This window comes from Galleria mellonella, unplaced genomic scaffold, assembly GCF_026898425.1.
Source record: "Galleria mellonella isolate WM207_F2 unplaced genomic scaffold, CSIRO_AGI_GalMel_v1 utg33, whole genome shotgun sequence".
Lineage (NCBI taxonomy): Eukaryota > Metazoa > Arthropoda > Insecta > Lepidoptera > Pyralidae > Galleria > Galleria mellonella.
In genome coordinates, this window is record NW_026442079.1 from 14,802,482 (window position 1) to 14,826,938 (window position 24,457).

The 24,457-nt window shown below is 35.6% G+C and overlaps 1 protein-coding gene across 9 annotated transcripts in view; it reads left to right on the forward strand.

Annotated features, from left to right (window-relative positions):
* The window catches only part of LOC113515662 (protein furry), a 239,400-nt gene that overhangs the window by 138,981 nt on the left and 75,962 nt on the right, over nucleotides 1-24,457 (forward strand). For all 9 annotated transcript variants that reach the window (XM_052896473.1, XM_052896478.1, XM_052896475.1 and 6 more), the window contains one exon: nucleotides 22,645-22,767. In XM_052896473.1, coding sequence (XP_052752433.1) covers nucleotides 22,645-22,767 — 123 coding nt within the window. The remainder of the gene's footprint in view (nucleotides 1-22,644; nucleotides 22,768-24,457) is intronic.

Sequence of the window (24,457 nt, forward strand, 5' to 3'; positions counted from 1 at the left end):
CAATGTGTTGTAGCGTGCATGTGTTATAAATCTGATTCTAAAACTTGCATCGAACTCTGTCAATAAGAATATTTTATCGTCGCATATAAGGTGGAAGTGGCAGTCTAGGTGCACTATTAAATAGAAGTGAGCTCTCGAAGCCTCCCATATTCATTTATTTAAAAGTGAACCTTAAGCGCGCTTCGTTCTGTGATAAACATAAAGTTTTTATAGCGTTCGCGTTCATCCGCCCTTCGTCCTTATGCCTGACTCAAGGGCTCCAACCTCATGCCAATGTATCGGAAATTATCTAGTTGGTAGTTAAAAAATGTGATATTAATAACAAAGGAGCGTACGCAGACGGTATTGGATCCTGTCTATTTAATATTATAACTTTTATCCTTGAAGTATCCCGACTTTTATTGGAACTGGTTTCTATTATAATTGTCATTTGATTCTACGAATCATATTTCTACGCTATATACATGTTTACTATTTTATGAAATAATGCGAGATATTTCTTGTGAAATATATTTTAAGGGATACTAAACTGTCTTAGATTGTGTCTCCTTTAGGTATTTAGTTGTCACTAATTTTATATTTTTGGTACTGCCATACAAAAAATGTCTGGAATAAGTTTATTTCTTGACCGTAATGATTAAACTAATAAAAATACCTTTATATGCTGCTTAACAATTAATTCTCTTTTCATTTAAGACTTTCCTCATGTCGGTGCAACAAATTCATGCATTCTCATCCAGCCAGCTCTATTCCAGGCCATATCTTTGACCTCCCTATACGACATGACCTAGTGTTTCCTTTATCTGCCCTCTACTTTTCCTTCTACTATGATCTTTAAAAAATCGTCATATCATATTAGGTGGTCCTGCATTTTGTCACGATTAAGCCTAAGTATTATCTAACATTCTGAGAGAATCACAAAACAATTCATGACATGGATGTAATCTAACAAATTTAAAATTTCCTAAACCTAAATGTATTCTAACAATATTATGAATATTAACTTTGAAATTTCTTTATTTTGCATAATTGGATTTGTGTCCTTTATACTTTCCGATTCGATTCGAAGCATATTGGAGGCATATTAATTAGTTTTGTCGAATTTTGAATTGCTGGTGAAAAAGTCGCTGTCACCTATTTTTGTCACGTGCCAATAAAAAGATTAACTTATATGCGCGCGTCTTCCATGATATTTCGAGTTCTATTCAATACCGCTTCTTCTGCTTCCATTACGCTTCACATGTGAAACATGTTATGAATTTAGAGCAATCGATAGGGGGGAGGGGGGTGTATACGAAAGTCTAGCGCTCTGTACTTAATATTTCCTTCGTGGCTGAAAAGGTTAGAGGTAGGACTGTTACGCTACAATCTAGTATTGTTAGTCTCAATAAGCATTCGTTTGACCTATTTCGGTCGTAATACAGCGATGCGTACGATGTTTCCCTTCTGTTTTATTGGAATAAATCCACAGCAGTCACTGACAGACGAGCCATAAGACGATACTCCTGGAGAATGTGTCGTGGGCGTCACAACAGCAATGTATTCATAGTATTGTTTGTATGTGCACGATTACCATACCATTTTCCATTAGAGGGACCGCCAGCTTGTCGCCGCTGACAAGTTTTCTTTAAGTAACTTATGCACTCGTGTCTGTAGTTGTTTAATGAACGCTCCTATCCTTTAATAAATAGACATCTTGTTAATTAATATAGCGTATTACACACATATTAACCATTTTCCCGTAATTTCCTCTAGGTCCTGAGAACAAAATAGCCGTAATTATTGTATTATTTATTACCCTAATGCATTCTCTGACATTGGAAATATCCATGAGTCGTTGTTGAAATGAAAAATGCAGTAAATTCATTTATGTATCGTATCGTATCAGCCGTTATCTGTCCACCGCTGAATATAAAATAAGGGAGGGTTTGCTAGTAGTTGCCACGCTTGGCAAGCGGGTTGACAACCGCAGTTAGGCTTTGGTAATGTTTAAAGAGCATTAAGTTCCCTTAGTCACCTCTTACAACACTTACAAATGTACTTATGTACTTCTGATTAATAAATACTTTTTTAATGGTCTTAAATTTTGCTAGCTTTTATCCGCAACTTCGTCCATGTGGCTTGGGATATTTTCACCGACCAGGATTAAAAATAAAATATGTCTTTTTCCGTCCCGTGTAATACGTGTATATTAAATTTCATAGTGATTTATTAAGCTGTTAAAGCGCTAAGAGGTAACCAAGAAACTCACTTTCACATTTATTATATTAAAAATATAAACTTCTGAATATATAAAAGTTTTTTTTTTTCTTTTTGATACTAATAATAACCCGTAACTTGACCCATGTAAATCATAATAAATTCATATACGGTGCATCAGTGTATCAAATTTCATTCAAATAACGAACCAATCAAACATCTTTATAAACAATTAAATTTATGATATTAGTATATTTTATGTTTTAACGCAGTGTAAATAAGTTTTCGCAAAGTCGTTTATCGCCCATAGTGATCTGGGGGCCTACCATGAAATGAAATTCCGAATTTTCGGGCTCAATTTCGTGTTTTTGTTCGTATCTAAATCAACCCAGTAAATGGAGCTTAACGTTTCATTCATCATAAATCCTATCCTAATTGTCCAGAGGAACGCTATTTTAATATTTTTAATAATTTTAAACGGCATATATTATGTAATTTTAACATCAAATTTCTATTTCGTTCGTCCCCGAAATTTCGGGAATTATTTCATGGTAGGCCCTCTGTTGTCTTGCCATGTACGTCGCGAGGGTTGTCGCGTTTATTTTTAACAGACTCCAAAACAAGGAAATTCTCATTTTGAGTATTCCTATTTCCTCATTTCTGATATTAATATTGTTTGTAACGAATTTAAAATATTTACAATTTTTTTATTTTTGCCAAGGAAAATTTCGAACATAAGAAATATTCCATTCAGTCTGGCATTATAGATTTTTGAAAGATTTTAGGATTGTAGATTATAAAAATGTTGTAATTAATTCTTTATTAATAAATTGAAATGCAAGGTGATTAAAAGACTAAACCGAACTAGTTTACACTTGCTCAGACATAATCAAATTTGGCCAAACTATACCAATCTAGATTTATGATATCAGACTTAGCCCAATTTAATTTAATTTGTCAAATTTATACTCAACCTGACCAAACTGAGACAAATTGGGCCGAACTTAGGCAAACTTGATTAAACTTCATTAAACTGTCAAAATTAAAACCAACCTGACCAAACTTGACTAATTTGAGTTACGTTTAATCAAGTTTGGCCCAATTTTGTTTCACGCCAGGTTGAGCTAAATTTACTCAATTTGATCACATAAATTGAGACTGGTATAGTTTAGCCAAGTTTGGTTTAGTTTGGTCAAGTATGGCAGTAAAAAATAAATTTGATGACAGCAATTGCATTACCCCTTTAAAGATACCGAACTGTATGGTAATTTTTCAACCCCCGTTCACTCCTCTCGCCTGACCTCGTAGATTACGTAGTCTAGACCTTCTTGAATTACCACTACTTCTGCATATCTTTATACCGTGTTGTTACTATTCAGTCCATCAACGAGACTGATTTTCGTATATTTTGTACAGAGTTCGTGATTAAATTTAAATTAGTTCAATCTTAACAAAGTTAACTAATCAGTCTGAGTGGCTAATCGAATTATTTCTATTCGAGTACAATATAATGTATAATAAAATAATATCAGTAAACATAAGTTTCCAGCGAAGAAAGGTCAAATAATAAATTGTAGGGACACCGACTGCGTCGTCTCTTAGAACAGAGCAATAATTTATTTGCTCAACTTTTCGTTGGAGGTCTTAACTAGGTTATAAGTCCGCATATTTTGGCAAATTTTGATAATTTGCATTTTTTCTTTTATTGTTTACAAGGGTAATGGAGTTATGTCTGTAAATCATCTGATTCCATTGAATATTTAGAGAGAGTCGTTGCCGCCAAGTAATTACGCTTGCATACCTACCTTTGTTCTAATTACAACACATTATTACCTTTGTTTTGATTTCAAAGCGTCGTCTCACAACCTCGATCGTTTACAATATTAGAACTGCAGAGCAAGTACTGTTTATGATAATTATCGTTTACTGTGAAAATTCTAATATCGGTATAGATTAAAAAAAAATGATAAAATATTCAGAAAGAAAGGAAATATTAAATGTGTAAAAAACAAACGGAGTGCACAAATAACGTTTCTCATCCTGTATGGGTCCTTTTTATAGCCAATATCGATTGACGATTTGCCAAGGACCTAAGGACCTTACGTAAGCGTAAAATTCTTTGTACGCGTCAGACAAAAACTTTCGTAAATATGACTAGGAAATCCCTTACTTACTCAATATTGGCGTCAACCAACTGACCGCTCTCCTATTTTTTACAAACTGTGTTACCTTATATTTGCATTACATATTTCTAAGTTATTTTTACACGACTGCCCAAAAAGAAGTGTAATGTTTACAAAGTTCATGTATGTTGTGAGTTTATTTATTCCACAATTACTTCTAAATGCTTGAACAGATGTATAGAGTGTCGTTAGAAATTTTACATCAATACGTTACTAGTTGTATTTTTTTTTTATTTTTTAGTTTAATTTTGGGCAGTCATGTTTTGTTATTTTTTTTTGTGTAGCAATCGCTAAGCAAGAAACATTCTTATGTGTAAAAATATAGCCTGTACACAATTCGTTCGCTGAGAATAAACATTCAAGTAGTACGGAGCGAGTATACGCGCGTAGCGCAACACAAAGTGCATCAGATCCAACATAACGCAACTGTATGGGAACAACTCACCATGTCGTAAGCGTAGGCAAGTATACGCATCGTGTACGCGGGCACGTTCAGCACGACGAACACTGACGACACTATGAGCAGCATTCTCGTGACGCGCTGCTGCGAGCGCGGGCAGCCCAGCAGGCGCGCCGGGCGCGCGCGGCCCGCCGCCGGCGTCGGCGGCCGCTCCGCCTTCAGCAGCTGCTGCCGCGCGGTCTCCAGCCGCCACACGCCCACCATTATCCATGCGTTCAGAAATATGATCACAGCCAGCGGTATCGTGAAGGAGACCGCAGTGTCCACCAAATTGAACCTCGCCGCGTGCTCCAAGTATTCATAGTCAATGTTGCAGTCATTTTTGCTGGGGATCGCGAACCTCAGCACTGGCAAGTTGAGCACGAGCGCGGCCACGGCGATGGAGCCTATGATGTGCCTGGCGCGCGCCACCGTGCACACAGCGTTCCGGCGCAGCGGGTACAGCACCGCCACGAAGCGCTCGATGGTGAACGCGACCACGAGCCACGCGCTCACACAGCATGTCACGTACGACACGTACACGAATATCTGGCAGAAGCCCTGGCGGTGGAACACACCAGTAAACTGCACGGCGTTCAGCCACGGCGGCAGCAGTTGGAACAGGAATACGGTGTCGGACACCGCCAGGGCAGACAAGTAGTGGCTGGTCGATTGCATCCGCAACTTGCTCGTGAAGAAAACGAACACTGATAGCAAATTTCCTATGGAGCCTAAAGCCACGAGTAACGGCGTGTAATAGACATTTAGTACACTGGCTACTTGCTCTGCGAAATAGTCGAAGACGGTTTGGTTGGCCCCGCCGCCCGCGTATGTGGAATTCGCATCGGACAAAGTTTCATAGAAAGTAAAGTTGGCCTCGTCCGGAAAGAAGCGACACATGACGCGGCGTGTACTTGCCGCGTCCGGCGACCTTCTACTGCCGCTGGCCCGCCACCGTCGCCCTTTATATAGGCACGGATGCGGTGCGCATCCCCGCAATCCCCGAACCTCTGGTGTATTTACTTAAATGCATCCGCCATCCGAATAATAAGCTACCGGACGTTCTGTAGTAATGCTTCCCAGTTGTTTTCTTCTCTCAGTATAAACTGTATTGCGCAAATTCAACAAGTTACCCCCGACCTCCTGTGACCACTTGTTACTTCACCGCCTCATATTGCTTATATAAATAAAACTTTTCTTTTAATCAAGCCCGGTATTAAGAGAGGTGCTTCGTTTCAGATTTAATTTATGCGCTACGACAAATAATAAACGTCCCAAATATTTATTGAATGTAAACGATCGACCGACGTTGTGTACGGCCGGCTACGATTTGTGTAGCAAAGCTACGCGCCGTAGTACGTAGCCAGAGCTTGCTACAGTGTATTAATGAGTACTGACGTAGCCAGGGCTGTTGTGTACTCGTAGCGTTCTACGAGGCGCAGCGTAACGGTGACACATGTTATTTAGGAGAACAGTTCTTGTAGGAATAAAGTTAGGACATAACTAAATTCTTACATACTTTAAAATAATTTAGTTTTTCTCAAAAAATAAATTTAACACTATATTTTAAACTACCTATAAAGAATTACCTCATCCCTTACTTGATGTTATAAATGTGAAAGTGAATTTGTTTATTTGATATCGCTTGCCGCTTTAACGACTCAATTAATAGTCATGAAATTTGTTAATCTGTCTTATTCGAGATGGAGAAGGACAAGCTATATATTTTGTATCGATCAATCAACATACTCTGATTAGGCGGAAGAAGTCGTGAGTAAAAACTGGTTATCGATATCTAAATACATATAATTTGCACATCATAACAATTTATTTGTTAACCTGAATATCGCGGATACCTTTTTAAATAACTTTCATTTGTGCTGGATGCTAATTCAGTCACGTTTAGTTACATTTTGTCGTAATTCGTGCGGATAAACCGAGTTAGTGAGAAATACGTCTTGTTCCAAGACCTATATGTCGTACTTCGTCCCGGATTAATACCAAATATTAAAAAGTCTAATTTTGAAACTAGAATCTAACTATTGTTTGTAGTTGAGTGAGCAAATATCTTTGCGAGTGGCGTCCTGTGTGTTTGATGCGAACCGCAGGGCTTTTGAAGAATCAGAACAAAAGTCGAAGTATTTAGAAGAATATGGAATATTAATTATCTCACGGGCCACATACTTTCCGGGCGAATTCCCAATTTCGCAATTTGATACGTTCCCTGAGAGATATTTCTACATTGTAATTCTCCCGAAACATGCACTGTCCTGCGAAATATTTCGCTGAAATTACCAAGTTTATTTCAGTATGTTTTCTACTCGACGGTTGTTAAAAAGAATTTTAATAAGATTTAGCAACACGACCGCCTTCTATACAACTCACCGTAAAATGCCGGATGTTTAACAAGTCCCAATCAACAGATTTCGCGGGCAAGGTCGCTAGTAAAAACTAGATGGATAGATAATTTATTTGAATTACTCACAGCACACAAATTACAATACAAACATACACATAATACACAGTAGAAGAGATAAAAGAATGATAAACAATAAAAAGCCACAAAAAAAAAAAACAAAAAGCAAAATATATAAAACAACAATTTCCTTTTTTCATGCGTATGCTAGTAACACAAAATGGTCGAGGGGAAGGAATTGTTAGCAATGGAGTTTGACAGCCCCATTGCCAGCAATATGCCCTATTAGGTCGACCTCCACATGGTTCCCCTTGGAAACCGTCGTGAACAATTCTTGTTGAATTCGTCACAATGGACTAACTGACCTGCTTCATCCTCACCTATCATCCCTCACTGGTGCCCGGCCGATGTATACCGATAGCGCGGGTAGAGTCACCATTCCATTATCACCCATTAAAAAAAACCAGAACGTGAATATATATCTTTTTATTTATTTATCCAAAGCACAGAATACATTGTGTAGGATAGATTAATAACATAATAACATTACAAAATTATAAATTACAATTACAGTTCATTTACAGTGAGTACAATTCTATTTTTTCTTTCTAATTACATTCGGTCCGCTTTGTATGTTTATACAATCAAGACATACAATCAATGCTGTTATACAAATCCATTAATTGTTTCACACCTATTTTTTTTTTTGTTTTTATATATATATAATATATTAGTTACACATATAATAATTTATTATTATTACTCAAAAATTGTCAACGCTCATTTATTGTTGTCATTAAAATACTCATCTACGGAATAGCAACACTTATTCTATAGTAATGCTTTCAATCGAATATTTAACGAAATTACATTATAATTAATTTTAAAATTAATAGGTAAATTGTTAAATAGTTTTATTGCCTGAATTCGCGCAAAATGATTAACCACCCTAAATTTCGATTGGATTTGATGTTTTAAAACTATACAATGGTAAGAGAATACCGTAAAGCTCACAGTGTAAACTGTGATGGCCATAATTTTATTTGCGACTGCGCGCAGGAGACGGTATTCATCGGAATTGTCAGTCTTAATCAAAGTTAAAAGCTTTATTTCCCATTTAATTATATAACTGAGGCAGCTAAACGAATAACTCGATATTCGTAAGAGATAACGTGGATTTTCATGTAAATACAATCCAGTGTTTTTTTTTTTTTTTATGTATGTACATATGTGATACGATATCTTTGCAAATTCTATAGTGACTGGAGTAATTATTTTTTAATTCATTTTGGGTTATTTCCGTCTTGGTCTCGTATTAATGGTGTCACGCACAATTGACTCCGATGTTTTTATTTGCGAAGCGTAAGTTTATTATTACAAGCATTAAGTATCCATAGAATCGTATTATATCTATACTAATATTAAACTTAAAAGTTACTTAACTGATTTTGAAAATCCTTCCACCGATAGGAAGCTGCTTTATCAGTGAGTAATATTGGCTATATAAATTATTCTCGAACATTCCATCTATCTGTGTGGAATTGCGCTAATAGAAAATATAAACATAAAAGTTGGAAGCGATTTATTCATCTTGCAAAAACTTCAACACACTGTGCCGAGTTTTTAATTAAAATTGTAAATGACAGCGATCAGATTGACTGGTATTTCGTATTTATAGATGTACATTTATTTAATTATATAATTGCTATCTCCCCATTGGCCGAGACTGGCGGAGCAGCGGAGCAGCGGAGCAGCGGATCAGCCGGCCTGTGATGTAACCGTGGAATTTATCTTTCTCGGTTGCTTAATATTTCGAAATAAAATTATTGGACGGAAACGCTGAAGAAAATAAATTTGTGCGCGAGTAAGTCTTGTTAATGCACTGTTTATTGATGTTTTAATCGCAGATGTTTCAGGATTAAGTCCTTTATTGAATTTATTATTAGTATAATATTTCATAAAATCTTTATTGGTAAAAAGTAGAAAAACATGCAACATTTTAAACGAATACAAATATCCAAAGGATTCAATCTAAAAATTTTAACATTATGCTGTAACAGCGTATAGTAGTGGTAAGGCTAGTAATCGATAAGACCCTTAGTAATGCCAGATTAGTAACCCATGAACGATGCTTATTCTATGCTCTATTATGTAAAAATAGAATAAAAAAAAAACACTTTAATTCTATTATTATTATTGTAAAAGTATACAAATTATTTGAATATGTGCACTCAGTCACGTCTGAACGCATTTAGATAGCATTGGGTACGCATATCAACTATATCCCGAATTAAAGCAATATGCAATACACACGGGCTAACAGCTAAATATAGCCAATACACTATAAAAATAATGATACAACAAACCTTGTTATTTTTAACTAATTTAACATTTATCATTATAAGAAGTTTTTATGCTGACTTGTGAATACAAAGCCGCTTAATATTTTATGTAAAACATTCCTTTAATTTCCTTGTAAAACAGTCTGTGGACACAGTAAATATGTAGCTAGCGCACCGCAGCTTGTGGCTTGTAGCTTGCTAGTAGCTTGCGGGCCCCGACTGTGTAGGTACACGGCTCTGTGAATCGGCACCTAGACACAAATACTGTGCAATCAAATCAATTTCATTTATTCTTTTTTCGTTTTCGTCCAGTGGGGCCGTCTTTTGTTACTTGTAACTAGATTGTCCGCCAATTACACTTGTCAAAGGAGAGGTTTGGCTTCTTTTGTCGTAAAGTACGGTCACATTGATGATAGTAATTCAGTTTGTAACCGCCGACGGGTGGTGGCGTGTTATAAGTGCGTCGTACTGTAACACCCGCATCGACGGACGGGTTTCAATGCGTTCCCTGTTATTTCGTTCAATCGAAAGTACTACCAAGTGCTAAATGTGTGCCAAATATTCTGTTTTACTTAATTTGGTTTCTTGCATTTATGTAATATAAAAAGTAATATTTATAAATGTATAAGTAACAAATGTTGCATTATAGTTTTTATTCAATATAGCTAAACCATAAAATGTCATTGAGATTGGATAAAAACCTTTTTATTGGGGAGAAAGAGATTGTTAGCAATGGAGTTTGACAGCCCCATTGCTAGCAATATGCCTTATTAGATCGACCTCCACGTGATTCCCCCTGGAAACCATCGTGAACAATTCTTGTTGAATTCGTCACGATGGGCTAACTGACCTACTTCATCCTCACCTATCCTTCATTGGTGCTCCGCCGGTGTATACCGATAGCGCGTGTGGGGTTACCAGTAGCCTTACCATTGCGTTCCTAAAGATCGCTTTTAAAATTTGATATATATTTTATACCAAAATCTACGCGTACAATGTAGCTGGCGAAAGTTAGTTTTCAAATATATCTGCGTAAAATGGAATTGTTTTTCGATCTACAAAAAATATGTTACGCCTCAAAAACTACGGGTCCAACCGCGGCAAAATTACCTACCTTCTTATTTAAAAAACTAATACCTAATCTTGGGGGAAAAGGGATTGTTAGTAATGGAGACTGAGAATCCCATTGCTAGCAATATACCCAACCAGGTCGACCTCCTCGCGGTTCTCCTTGGAAACTATCATGGTTAATTCCTGATGAATTTGTCATGATGGGTTGACTGTCCTGTTTTCATTCTCATCTATCACCCTTCACTGGTGCTCCAATAGCGTATCCCGTTAGCGCAATCGTGGTTACCATACCATTTTCACCCATCAAAAAAAGGACCTAATCTTATTGTAAAACGAATAAAATATACTCTATAACTCACCGCACCTATATGTGGTGAGTTAATTCATAAACATATTTTATGTTTGAAATAAGAACTCGGATTTGAAATTAGAATCGTGTGTCAATATAGAACCGTGGATATGATATGACAAGCAGTTGCTTCGCAGTAAACAAAGCGACATTAAATGTGACAAAATTAAAATGGTACCAATACGAAAGAAATAATAAAAAGAGAAAGGAATAAATGTCTTACAAAGGAAAAGAATTTGCAAAATGTATTCAGCGTAACATATCGAAGACATGCACACTGAGAATCGCCTTCATTTGGAAATCCTTTAATCTCATCTAATTTAGATTCTTTAACCTCCAACGCAAAGTAAGGATATTATACGTGTTTGAGCTTGTTATAATGGTATCAATGCGTAGGTGTTAAATAGTCAAGAATCGCCGCCTTTACTTTTTATAAACTGTTTCGTGTCGGAGTTTTTTACTACTTTATTTATTTTTATTATTTTTACTATTTTATACTATATTATAAAGAGAAAACTTCAGACTGGTTGATGCATCAACGCACAGTCGAAACTACTAAAATTAAAATTACCAAACTTTGTCAGTAGTCGCCTTTTATTGCCTTCACGAGTAATAAGAAAGGATTTTTCGAAATTCAGCCCCTAATGGTGTAAATATAATGCTTAAATTTAAGTTTATTTGAATAACAATACTTCTTTCGTTCTTTTGTAATGCTGCAAAAATAGATGTGGAAATTAGCATAAGAAAGTAATTTTTTTAATGGATATATATATACTTGAAATTAATCCTAATAGATATAATGACATTTAATTTCAGTATATCTCAAAATTCATCCCTAAATGTGTCAAATAAGGGATGAAAGTTAATGTAAAAGATATTTTACTGCGTTGATTTAAAAGCAAAATTAACAAGGCGGTGATAATCATGAAATTAGGGTAATATATTCATAGCCGTATTTAGAGGGGGGGGGGGGGCACGGTGGCCCGTGCTCACGCCAAAATTGTCTGTCTACCCCAGGATCAAGAGAGAAGCTTTTATTTATGGGCAAAGACACGTCTGAGATTATATATGAGCCTCTTAAGGTGCCAACCGCTCCGCCGTATAGTTTCCGCAGCGCACGCGACAAAAGATATTTTATAGCATTTTTTACACCTTGAGTTACGTTACTAAAGTTTTAGAAAGGATCCCTAATCTTTTCTAACAAGTGGCGTATTATTGACCCTGGCTATAAATAGAATTTACTCAACATAATATAAACATACGTAACAAAGAGTTAACGGTCGTGGAACAGTAAACGGATACGGAAATTAGACCGATTAATTGAAGCGCATTCATTATTGATTATTCCTGTTAAAATTTAAATTTACTAAACTTGTTTTCTTTTTTATATATGATGATAGTTTATTATAAATTAATACTGACATTGAATAAGGGCCGAAACTATGTAATAATAAAAGGTTTTAAGTGATGACTACCTGGCCATTCTAAACTATCCATTGTAATGCATTAATGACCTGTGCAGTGGCTAGTCCAGCTTGTTAGTGGGCCTGCGTAGTAATTATGACATAGTTGTAATAATAGGCTTTCATTGATCTAGTCTTTAAGTCATCGCGTTTTTTATCTGCAGCCTTTTTCCGTTTAGACTCTAATTCATAATGAATTTAAAACCAATTCTCGTCATCTATACAGGCTTTCTCCCATTGATGACTGTGTAATGCGATGCAAACTAAATAATACAAAAGATTTATGTATATATATATATATATATATATATATATATATATATATATACATACATACATATCTGTCACGCCTGTCTCCCATTAGGGTAGGCAGAAACAATGGAACGCCAAATGCTTCGATTCAAACAAACCTCTTTCGCATCTTCCACATTCATCAATCTTTTCATACATGCTCGGCGGTTACGGGTACTTTTAATTTGGCCCTTCTTCAGCACATCGCCTTATTGGTCAACATACGTCCGTCTAGGGCGGCCCCTACCTTTTAACATAACCTATCTCTTATATATATATCTTTGTATATATTTGTTTATATATAATAGTGCGCCATCTACCCTTTATTTTTCTTTCTTTTTTCAATGTTCTCTACCCAAAGGCTGTCTGGAAGAGATTGCTCAGCGATAAGGCCGCCTTTTGTGTAATTTCTCATTACAATTAAATGTATTTACTATTCTATAAATGGTGCAATAAAGTGTAAAATTAATAAATAATACAAAAGATCTGTAAAGCATTGTTTTAGTATTCAGCTCATCGCAAATATAACTCGAGCACGCAAACCACCGCGCGCCACTACACCGTCGCGAATTACAGTAATACATCAGTGGAGCTTCCAAGAATCTATACATTTATTGCACCTTTTAACATATCATTATATATAGGAATATGTCCGTTAGATTAAAAAGTAGCCTGTGTCCTTCTCTCTCCTGTGTACAACATACGAGAATGTATCAAGTTCCATAGCGATTAATTAAAACAATAAAGGTAACATACAAACTTACTTCGACACTTTTCACAATTATAATATTAGCAAGAATTGTTGTGATAATTGTTGTTCCCGTTTGTATAGAGCTAGCGATGCCCTCGTGAATCCGGTTATGGCTGCGTTATGTTTATAATAACTTATATTAATTACTGGTGAACCTAATCTGTATGGAAAATCTTAAATTTTTATGAATAGTAAAAGAATAGATGGAGAGATGTTTGTTACTCCTTCACGCCAAAACTAATCAATGGATTTGAATGAAATTTGCTATACGAGTACCTTTAGTGGTTTGATTCACCCGAGCGAAGCCGTGGGATACTATTAGCGATTAATATAATCGAAATATTAATTACAATCCAACCACTTCATTTACGTATTTTGGAATTTAAATATTATGACAATATTATGAAAATGTTGGGACACTTGATACGACACGACGAACTTATGAACATTATAATAGAAGGTAAGATAGAAGGAAGAAGGAAAGAGGGAGACCGAGACTTAGTTACATCAGGCAGATCAAGGAAGGAGTTGGTGTCGTGCCGTATCAAGAGGTGAAGAGACTCGCTGAAAATCGTGGTGAGTGGCAAGAGCTCCACCGACAAGAGCGCAGCTCTTAAATGGATAGATACAGAGATAGAGACAATTAAAACTTGCAAATTACCGTAAAAATAAAACAATAAATATGCTCATGTCAAAAGAGCCAGAAGAATTTATCGATAGTTGTTTTCGCCGGACATATTAAAATCTAACGTGGGAGGTAATGTTATTCCATCACTAAGAACTTAGCTTTCATAATTAGTCAATTTAAGTAATTTTATAATATTTATATGCTCATGTCCTCAGTTTACCTCAAAGTGGTAAAGGTACAGTTCAACTAAAAAAATTAAACTAATGAATAAAGATGCGTCCCAGTACAGAACAGATTTTCACCATACTATATCTACAGGTAGGTACATACTGACGCCATCCTCGTTCGCTCAAGGTTTTATCTCGACAAAGGTATACGAATTGTTCTATTTTCGTTTCGAAGTACGTTAATTACTTTAAGGCAGTGCTACATTACCAGAGCTTAGGGTAGACCATTTATTCGGCTCTGACCAAAACTTCGTCACAATTACTTTTTTAATGGTTGCTTGTGTAACACGAATTGGAATCATTTCAATTAAGTATCGCACGACTGCTATCTAAAAACACACGTATATATATGCATATGAAGGTCTCAGACGTGGTTTTCGTTTTAATGGATATTTTTTTTATACAACTTAGAATGGCAAACAAGCTGACGGCCCACCTGATGGAAAGTGGTAACCGTCGCCTATAGACATGAGCAGGACCATGGACATAACAGAGTATCTGTTTCACCCATGACACCCCCATTGCGTTGCCATTCCTTGGAACTCAGGTGTTATTCCTCTGTACCCTGTAAATTCACGCCATATCCCACCCTTCAAACCGAAACACAGCCATGCAAACACAAATGCTTCACGGTAGAAACACGAATGGGACAGAGGTACCTAAGCAATCGATTTTTGTACAAAGTCTCCCTCTGGTAATAATGGGATGGTAACCCCGTCTGCGCTGTCGGTAATAATAAGTGAAGATGAAAGCAGGTCAGTTGACCCATCGTGACGAATATATGAAGAATAAACTACGATGTTTTCAGGGGGAATCGCGTGAAGGTCGACCTGACAGGGTGTGTTGTTTATAATAGGGCAAGAAAGTAATGGTATATCACCTTACTTTAAGCGGAGTTCATTAATATACATCGGTAAACGACGAAATGTTACGTGAACACCAATACTTAAATTTGTAGAATACAAGTCGTGTACTTATAAACTGGCATAACATAATCACAAAAAATACCGACCAGACGAATTAAAAAAATCTCTTACTTTTAGAGTAATAAAAAAAATAACAGGTTTTAGGTACTTACCTTAATATATTAAAAGCCTGTGTCGCGATATTACTTACTTCTCGCTAATATATACGCCCACTACATTCTCTCACGCTAATCCACGAAACTGTTCATCCGATTTTAAGGAAATTTAGCAAATATATAATGTGTGTATGACATATGTTAAATCATTCTGCGAGTTTAGAGTAACAACTGCACTCGCCCCCGTTATGTCTAGTGAACCTGTAAAATAGCATTAGAATAAGTTCGATAGAACAGTAAAATATTTCAAATGAAATGAGTTTAGTTGCATTAAATTTAATAATTTCTAATCCCATTAAGAAAAAAATAACTCCGTAAGTGGCAGTAGTGGGCAAAACAAAGTTTACTGAGTCAATTAGAATAGTTAGTTTTAATAAGTTAAATTAATAAGTGACACGCGTGTCACAAAACGTACGTGAAGGGGGTGGCAGTTGAACATTAATAGCTAATAGAGAAGGACTTCTGGTAATAATAGTGCGTAATATTCAGTCTTCGAATGTCGGCAGTCGCACGCGCACTAAAAGTAACGGAATACAACAAAATATCCTAATCAGCTAACCAGTGACATGGACTTATTCAAAATAACACCTAATTAATAAAATAGTATGTATGGAAGCGAATCGTGGGTATGGCAGAAGAAGCATGAAAGTAAGATAAATGCTGTAGAGATGAGAGCTTTGAGAAGTATGTGTGGTATTACATTAAAAGATAGAGTAAGAAACAGTGTGATTAGAGAGAAGTGTGGACTGAAAGACGATATAGTGACAAAAATCGAAAAAGGAATGTTGCGTTGCTTTGGTCATTTGGAGAGGATGGATGAAAGAAGAATTACGAAAGAGATTTATCGAGCAAGAATAAATGGAGATATCGACAGGGGCTGCCCTAGACGGACGTATGTTGACCAAATAGGCGACGTGCTGAAAAAGGGCCAAATTAAGAGTACCCGTAACCGGCGAGCGTGTATGAAAAGATTGATGAATGTGGAAGAAGCGAAAGAGGTTTGTTTGAATCGAAGCATTTGGCGTTCCATTGTTTCTGCCTACCCTAATGGGAGACAGGCGTGACAGATATGTATATATGTATTAATAAAATAGTTAACAAAATGTTGCCGAATGTCTACAGGAAAAACCACAAAAACAATTGGCACACTAAGACCTCTGTGGTGTTGTATTATTGCCGTGGCAGCATTTACGCAGCAGCTACAAAGGCCTTTAATGACAACGGGGCATTAAATAACTACCCACTGTAATTGCAGTGTAATCCAATTCCTTTTCCCGGTCGATGGTAAGAAATCGTAATATAAACTCAGTGCTGTTTCCTTAACATATTACAGAGCGATGTCTAGTTCCAAACTAAGCAGCCTTGTACTACGGGTTGGTAGTAGGTAGTTTTACCAGACGGAGACTTTGTACAAAAGTCGATTGCTTGGGTACCTCTGTCCCATTCGTGTTTCTACCGTGAAGCAGTTGTGTTTGCATGGCTGTGTTTCGGTTTGAAGGGTGGGATATGGCGTGAATTTACTGGGTACAGAGGAATAACACCTGAGTCCTCAGGAATGGCAACGCATGGGGGGTATCATGGACGAAACAGTATACTCTGTTATGTCCACGGTACTGCTCATGTCTATAGGCGACGGTGACCACTTTCCATCAGGTGCGCCGTCAGCTTGATTGCCATTCTAAGTTGTATAAAAAAAAAGCAGGTACTGAGACAACTGACAGAAATACTTAAACAACCTAGATTGATTTGTATCCAATTAAACATTTTATGAACCTGGTAAATGACTATTATAGTCCCGTGATTACTGTTTATGTGTTTCATGATTTACATGCCATAATGTTTATAACAAAAAACATTATGGCATGTAAATTATGTAAATATTTATTTGTTGGAGACAAGTTCGCTTTTGCTAATTTTGTACAACGTCTTCCTCAGTAATCCTAATCTATGATTCTTCAAAGCACTGACCGAGTCTGAAAGAAATCGGTCTACGTCAAATTATATATATATATAATAAACAATTTGTTTTGTATGTAAAATCTCGTACAGAAATTTAAATATAAATCTAATCTATGATTCTTCAAAGCACTGACCGAGTCTGAAAGAAATCGGTCTACGTCAAATTAGTACTCTTAGACGTGAACAACTTTAGTTCTCTTCACTTTCTTTTTCTTAAACTTTCGAAGCTTTTACATGCACACTGGGAATAGACCCTCTCTCCTCGTACATACAAGCACTCGCATGTAAACCCAAGTTTATTTAGAACTTTACTTTTCGGGTTTCTCTATTTACAAGTAGATTTTATACCACAGAAAAAACAAACTTCAATCGTAGCGAAACTAGACGTGACCAACAGGGAAGTCAACCCACCGACTGTAAAAAGAATTGTCAAAATCAAAAGAACCTTTCTTTAGAAATTTTTTAATACATATACTAGCATTATAGAAATTAACAGGTTATTTTTTTTTCTGTTGACAATGCGTTGCCATTCCTGAGGACTCAGGTGTTATTCCTTTGTACCCTGTAAATTCACTGTCCATACCCTTTAAACCGAAACACAGCCATGCGAACACAACTGCTTAACAGTAGAAACACGAATGGAACAGAGGTGTCCAAGCAAACGACTTGTTTGTTGAAAACTTAATAAATAACGTCGAATGCAAAAACAGCCTATTTGAGAAATTAAGTCAAATAAAGAATAAAGAACTATTTTTAATGCTATGAATTCATTAATACTGTACAAAGACTTTTGTTAAAAGAAGATATACTGCGCAGATATAAATTTAGAAATTCGAAATCTCTTTATATTTTTATTCAAATTCGTTAAGCTATTTAAGCATGACCGAGTAACAAACATCATAACATCTTTACAAACTTTCACATTTGTAATAATTAATACTAATATAGTAGCTTTTTTTAGGATTCACGTACACTTATGACGTAGTTCACTAATATTCCATATGCATTCATCACGTCTGTCTCCTATTGAGGTAGGCAGAAACAGTGGAATGCCAAGTGACCTCAGGCAGGCTTCTTTTAAATCCTTCATAATTAGCAAATTATATGAAAATAAAATGTAATACTCGCTACTACCAAGTGTTTTTCCAATGATAAACTGGAAATTCCAGCAAGTGTCAACAATCGACACCAAATGCCTTAAACCGTCACGGTACAGTGCGCTAACTTAAATTGTCACTCTTGACTCCAGCTCTGTCAACAAATTTAATCACGAAGCCCTTAATTACGAACTTATTGGGAGAAAGAAGTCGATCAATATAAATTAAAAAGATAGCCAAGCCGACAGTACTTGTACAGTGGTCTGTTCAACGGAACTTAATAATTAATGAAGCTTTAGATTTTGTTGATGCCTTTTTCAAGATTATACTTGACGGGAAAATTTAATTTCGTATCTAAAATCAGACTTTATTGGAAAAATTGTGCATTTCTATTATTTTTATAGTATGAAGAGGGTTACCAGAGGCACAGATAATATAATACTATCAGAGGGTAGGAGACTTTGTACAAAAGTCGCCTACTTGCGTACCTCTATCCCATTCGTTTCCCCGCCCCCTCGACTTTGACAATCGAACATGCTGTTTTTCTTTTCGAAACAAAAGATTCCCTGTAGCTAATAAAAATCTACGTATAAACTTAGAAAGTACATAATTTGATGATGTAAAATAGAAAATATATATTTAAATACATATTAGAGCGAGAAATAAAATGGAAATTCTTCTACATAATACAAAGTCGAAGCTGATTTCGCGGATGTATAAACAAAATGAATTCTGATTATTTTCACATTTTGAAACGTAATTAATTTTAAGTCAATACAGTTGGTACAAAGTATGCTGTGACTGAATATACTATAAACTAGGAAAGTATCCACTCATAATTAATTGCATATTTATTATCAAATTACACAAAATATTTCTTGCTTTAAATGCAATATTATAGAATCATCAGAAACATTTTATACAAGAAATTGTAGAAAAAACATCAAATTTTTAGCCAAATAAAGTTCTGGAGGTCCACGGATGTAAATGTGAATTCTAACAATTATTTGACTTTTTGCTATTTTTATAACTTCAATTCCATATAAATTGAGACATGCTCATTTTCACAAAATACACACACTAGTGTACCTATTTTCTTGTCTCGTTCTTATAATTGCATTGCCGGTCTGTCAGTATGTGAGTGCGTCATACTACATCTATGGTCTACGTAGAGACACACGATTCCACGTTCTAAATTTAAATATTACCAGTCCAATGTATCTACGAAACATGTCGTCGTTCTCCGGTGTTTGCTCGCGATTGAGTTCGCTTTTTGCAGAGAAAATGTTCTTGTTTTGTAATATACGTTCTTAAAAACGGCGTGACCTATTGTTTGAATACCTGACTTATAAACACGTAAATTCAAACCTAACCGCAAAATTAATTAAAATTACAGACTAACATTCAATAATAGAAACCTAATTAATCTGAACGAACCTACTGGGCCAAACAGGTCATATGAAATAGTTTTATTTGTACATTTTAAATCTAGATTTTTATTTATTTTTTATGTTGCATGGTTTTATAATTAGGATCCAAAATATGAGAGAAAATTCCTTTCCCCTCCTCCACCTATCTCCGAAATTGTGAAGCGAAAAATCTGAAATGATCACAATTTATAAAAACACATGTGAATATTAAATGAAAAATAAAATAAATTTATTAACTAGCACCGTTTTTGAGAAATTATCAAAAAACTTCCCAATACAAACTTAGTTATACCGTCCACTCTTTAACCATAATTATGGCCTAAAATAAATAATTACGAATTGTAGTGTTAATAACAATTATAACTACTAGGTATCTATTTTGTATGATAAATGCAATAAAGCTTATTTCATTTCATATTTATATACTAACTAGCTGACTCGGCAAACGTTGTTTACCATATACATTATTTCTAGAACTATACATGAAAATATATCGTACTACAATTATTATATTCGATTGTCATCCTGTAACCCTTTTGCTATATAAAAATTGCGATAAAATAACAGGGGTTAATCGTAAAAGCGTGAAAATTTTAATTTGTATGTATTTTTCAATGCTAAATCAAATAAATAAAATATATAAGATGTACAGAACCCTCGGCGTGTGAATTCAGCTCGCGTCTGACCTGTTTTATTTTTATACTTCTCTGTGGACTAGAACCTTATCTATAATAATACAGAATATTTCGATATTGTGAAAACGTGAATGATATGAATGATACACGCATGAATGATACCCTTAAGATGTGAATATTCTCACTGTAGCCTCGCTCGGAATACGTTCACATTATGTAATTCGTAACGCTCCGAGTTTCTAAAGCTAGCTAGTTTTTAATATTAATATCAATATAAAATAAAATACATACCGAATGAATATTATATTAGCTATTCACTATTCAGAAACGATAGGTTTAGACAAAGTGTGGCATGTAAAAATGGGCCTTTTTTTATTTTTCCGAACAGAATTCCGAATATTTATTCGAAGAATTTTTTTCTAATTCATGTTTTATTTTATACGCATAAACCAAAAAAAAATGATGACCTCCGAACCGAAGTGGTGTAAGCTCGCTGCTTTGCGTAAATGAGACTTTGGTTTTAATTTCCGGTCGGGCCAATTTAATATACGAACTTTCCTGAATGAATTCTGGTCTGGTTAAGTCAGTCGGTAATAAAAATAGAACACGTTAGTTGTCAATTTAAAGGTACGTATTAGCTTTGTATGTACGAAGGTATTCATTAAGGCAGCCGCTGTGTGTGTTCCAACCGATATTATTAGAGTAACAAACCGCGTAAAGGAAATTCATGCCGGTTGCTAAGTGGGTATTACAAACTGGCAACACTGCAAATTAATCTTCTCTCTCGTGTATATAATTTCAGCAAAATCAATGTGAAACTTATAACGACTTTGGAACATACTATATACGATTTTGAATTTGAAAACCTTACTATGATCATTGCTATTTAGAGTCAATGACTGATTTTCCTCTATATGATTACTCTAGATGACTAATATTAGTAACTTGTGTTACTTGAATTATTTAAGCATTCTGCTCTTAAGTCTCAGTCAAGCAGCCCCGGTCACATGGTCGTATTGGGGGGGAAAGGGATTGTTAGTAATGGAGACTGAGAATCCCATTGCTAGCAATATACTCAGCCATGTCGACCTCCTCGCGGTTCCCCCTGGAAACTATCATGGTTAATTCCTGATGAATTCATCATGATGGGCTAACTGGCCTGTTTTCTCATCGATCACCCTTCACTGGTGCTCCGCCAGCGTATACCGTTAGCGCAGGCGGGGTTACCATTCCATTTTCACCCTACAAAGAAAAAAACATGGTCGTATTCGCGCTCTTAAGACTACTTAAAAATAATATATAAAACGTTCATATTAGTTTAAAATCTGTAAATTTTTAGTGGTTAAAGTTACTTGGAATGGCAAACAAACTGACAGCCCATTCGATGGACAGTTGTAACCGTGGCTCTATAGATATCTCTGTGAGACTTTGTCGAAGTTTATCGTCCAATAATATAATTTAAATAATTGAATGAAACCCTTATTGTTCCCAACAAACAATGATACAGATTACAAAAGTGAACAATATGTACACAAAAAAAATTATAAGAAGCAAGGTAAAGGAGGGCGTTATCGCTAAATAGCCATCTCTTCCTGGTCATTTTAGGGTGGAAAAAAATAATAAAGCTTTTAAATATATTTATGTACTAGCGGCCCGTCCTGGCTTCGCCCGGGTGGACATTATTACAAAATTTTAAAAAGTAGTTATTGTGACGTAACGATAATAGTTGGACATATAGTATCGCGAATTTTTTTGTAGTTATTGATATTTTCTTCAATATTGTAGAACATACTTCTGTTGTATCACCAATAGTTTCCGCAGCGCACGCGACCAAAGATATTTTGTAATATTTTTTTACACCTTGAGTTACGTTACTAAAGTTTTAGTAAGGACCCGTAATCCTTTCTAGCAATAAATATAGCCTATGTTACTCAGGGTGAATGTAGCTTTCTAATGGTAAAAGAATTTTTTAAATCGGCAAAGTAGTTTTTGAGTTTATTCATTACAAACATACATACAAAAATACAAATCCATTCTCTTTATAATATTAGCGTAGATAAATAAACGTGGATATTGTCAACAGGTTCGGAGAAAGGTCGGGGTACACTGGACGCGCTGCTGTGCACCACCTACTGCCGGTCGCAGTTGTACCTCTCCCGGCAACTGTCGCAATTGCACCCGGAACTCACAATGCCCATGTTCTCAGGTGAGCTCTACGATTTATATATATGCATGCAAATGATACAGATAAGTTACATTTTTTAACTGGAAAGACTTAAAAATGTCTCGGATGATGAATGAATACAGTGTAGACTAGTGTAGTGGACTTTCTTATGATCCCGACAAACAATGAACATTTTTATCTCTCATGGAAGCCGTGTGTTGCGTCGGGAACTCACCATGCCTATGTCCTCAGGTGACCAAACATAGTGTCACAAATGGTAATAGTAAATAGTTATAAACTGAATTTCATAACTGGAATAACATCAAAATTTCGAAACACTATAAAATCCTGTATAAACGATGGACATTTTATCTGCAGACAAACTTTCTTTTATGTCAACCGTGTATTTCCATACACAGGCTTTCTAGTATGCAATTTGTGTGATCTAATTTAACTATCCACGGTTTGCCAATTGTTGTCGAAGCATTTGGTGTTCCATTGATTCGGCCTATCGTAGAGAAAGACAGGCGCGACTGATATGTATTTATTTTATGTATTGTCAGATTTAAAAACTTGTATGTACACCATGGATACAGTTTTTGTTATTAATCGATTGTAAATAAAACTGTAAAAAAGATTATGTTTCCGTCTCCAAACTAAGCGTGGTGATGGTGCAATCAACGTGCCCGCGACAGATCCACTTTGTTTGTGGCTTGGTCCAGCCCGCAGCGTCGCACCCCCCACCCCATTACGCTATGCTTAGAGTGATACTCACTATTTACCATTTGCCGTGACGCAACGAAAACACTTATCTGCGTAAGACTTCCTTTTATTGTGCGGTTTCTTTCCTAAAATGAACGATATTTTTGTTATCCTGTTTATACTTAGTACCATTTACCTGCTCCCCGGTTCACGTGACCAGAATATATTGATCGACCGGGGTAAATACTGACCTGTGTCCGTCTTCATACCAAATAGTTTCTGTATAGTAAATTTAATTGAGCCGTAAAGGCGCCAAGAGGTAACAAGAAAACCTACTTTCCCGTGCATATCATATCTACTGAACATAGGCCTTCGCCATTTAAGGTTTTGCCAATAGTTACCACGCTTAGCAGGCGTGGCAGGCAGGCTTTGGTAAAGTTTTAAAATGGATGCTGTTGCCCATCTCTCGGTCATTCAATAATATATTAATGATTTTGTCCAAGGAATACAGTTTATTATATATTCCGATAACAGTGGAAAGTCTTTGTCCTATCCATGTTTCAATATTTTTCTTTTCCTAAGACCTTTAATCGGACTATTACAAAAATTAAAAGATTTTGCCAATACTTATAATAATAAATACCAGGTACCTGTCTCTCTCTATGAGATTGGTTGGACCGTTTTCAATTATGGAGATAGCCACAACTTATTAAATATTTTTAAGGAAGTATTTTTAACAAAAAAAAACCGAAGAGAAAATAATTATCTTTTCATGTTTTATAGACGTTTTAAAAAACATTTAATTAAAAGTTATTGATCTTGTCAATGACGCAGTTGACCTTGTATTTTGGCCTTAATTATCGAAGATTATTTTTATTTTTTATTATGTCATATATTTTTGTAGGTTTGTAATTGATTTTTATTCTGTTTACGAAAACCATCACAGCAAAATATGACATGACACAAAAAAATTATCGATTGGACTATCGGAATTGCTTCAACTGATTCTTTATTTGTTCAGCCGTATTAG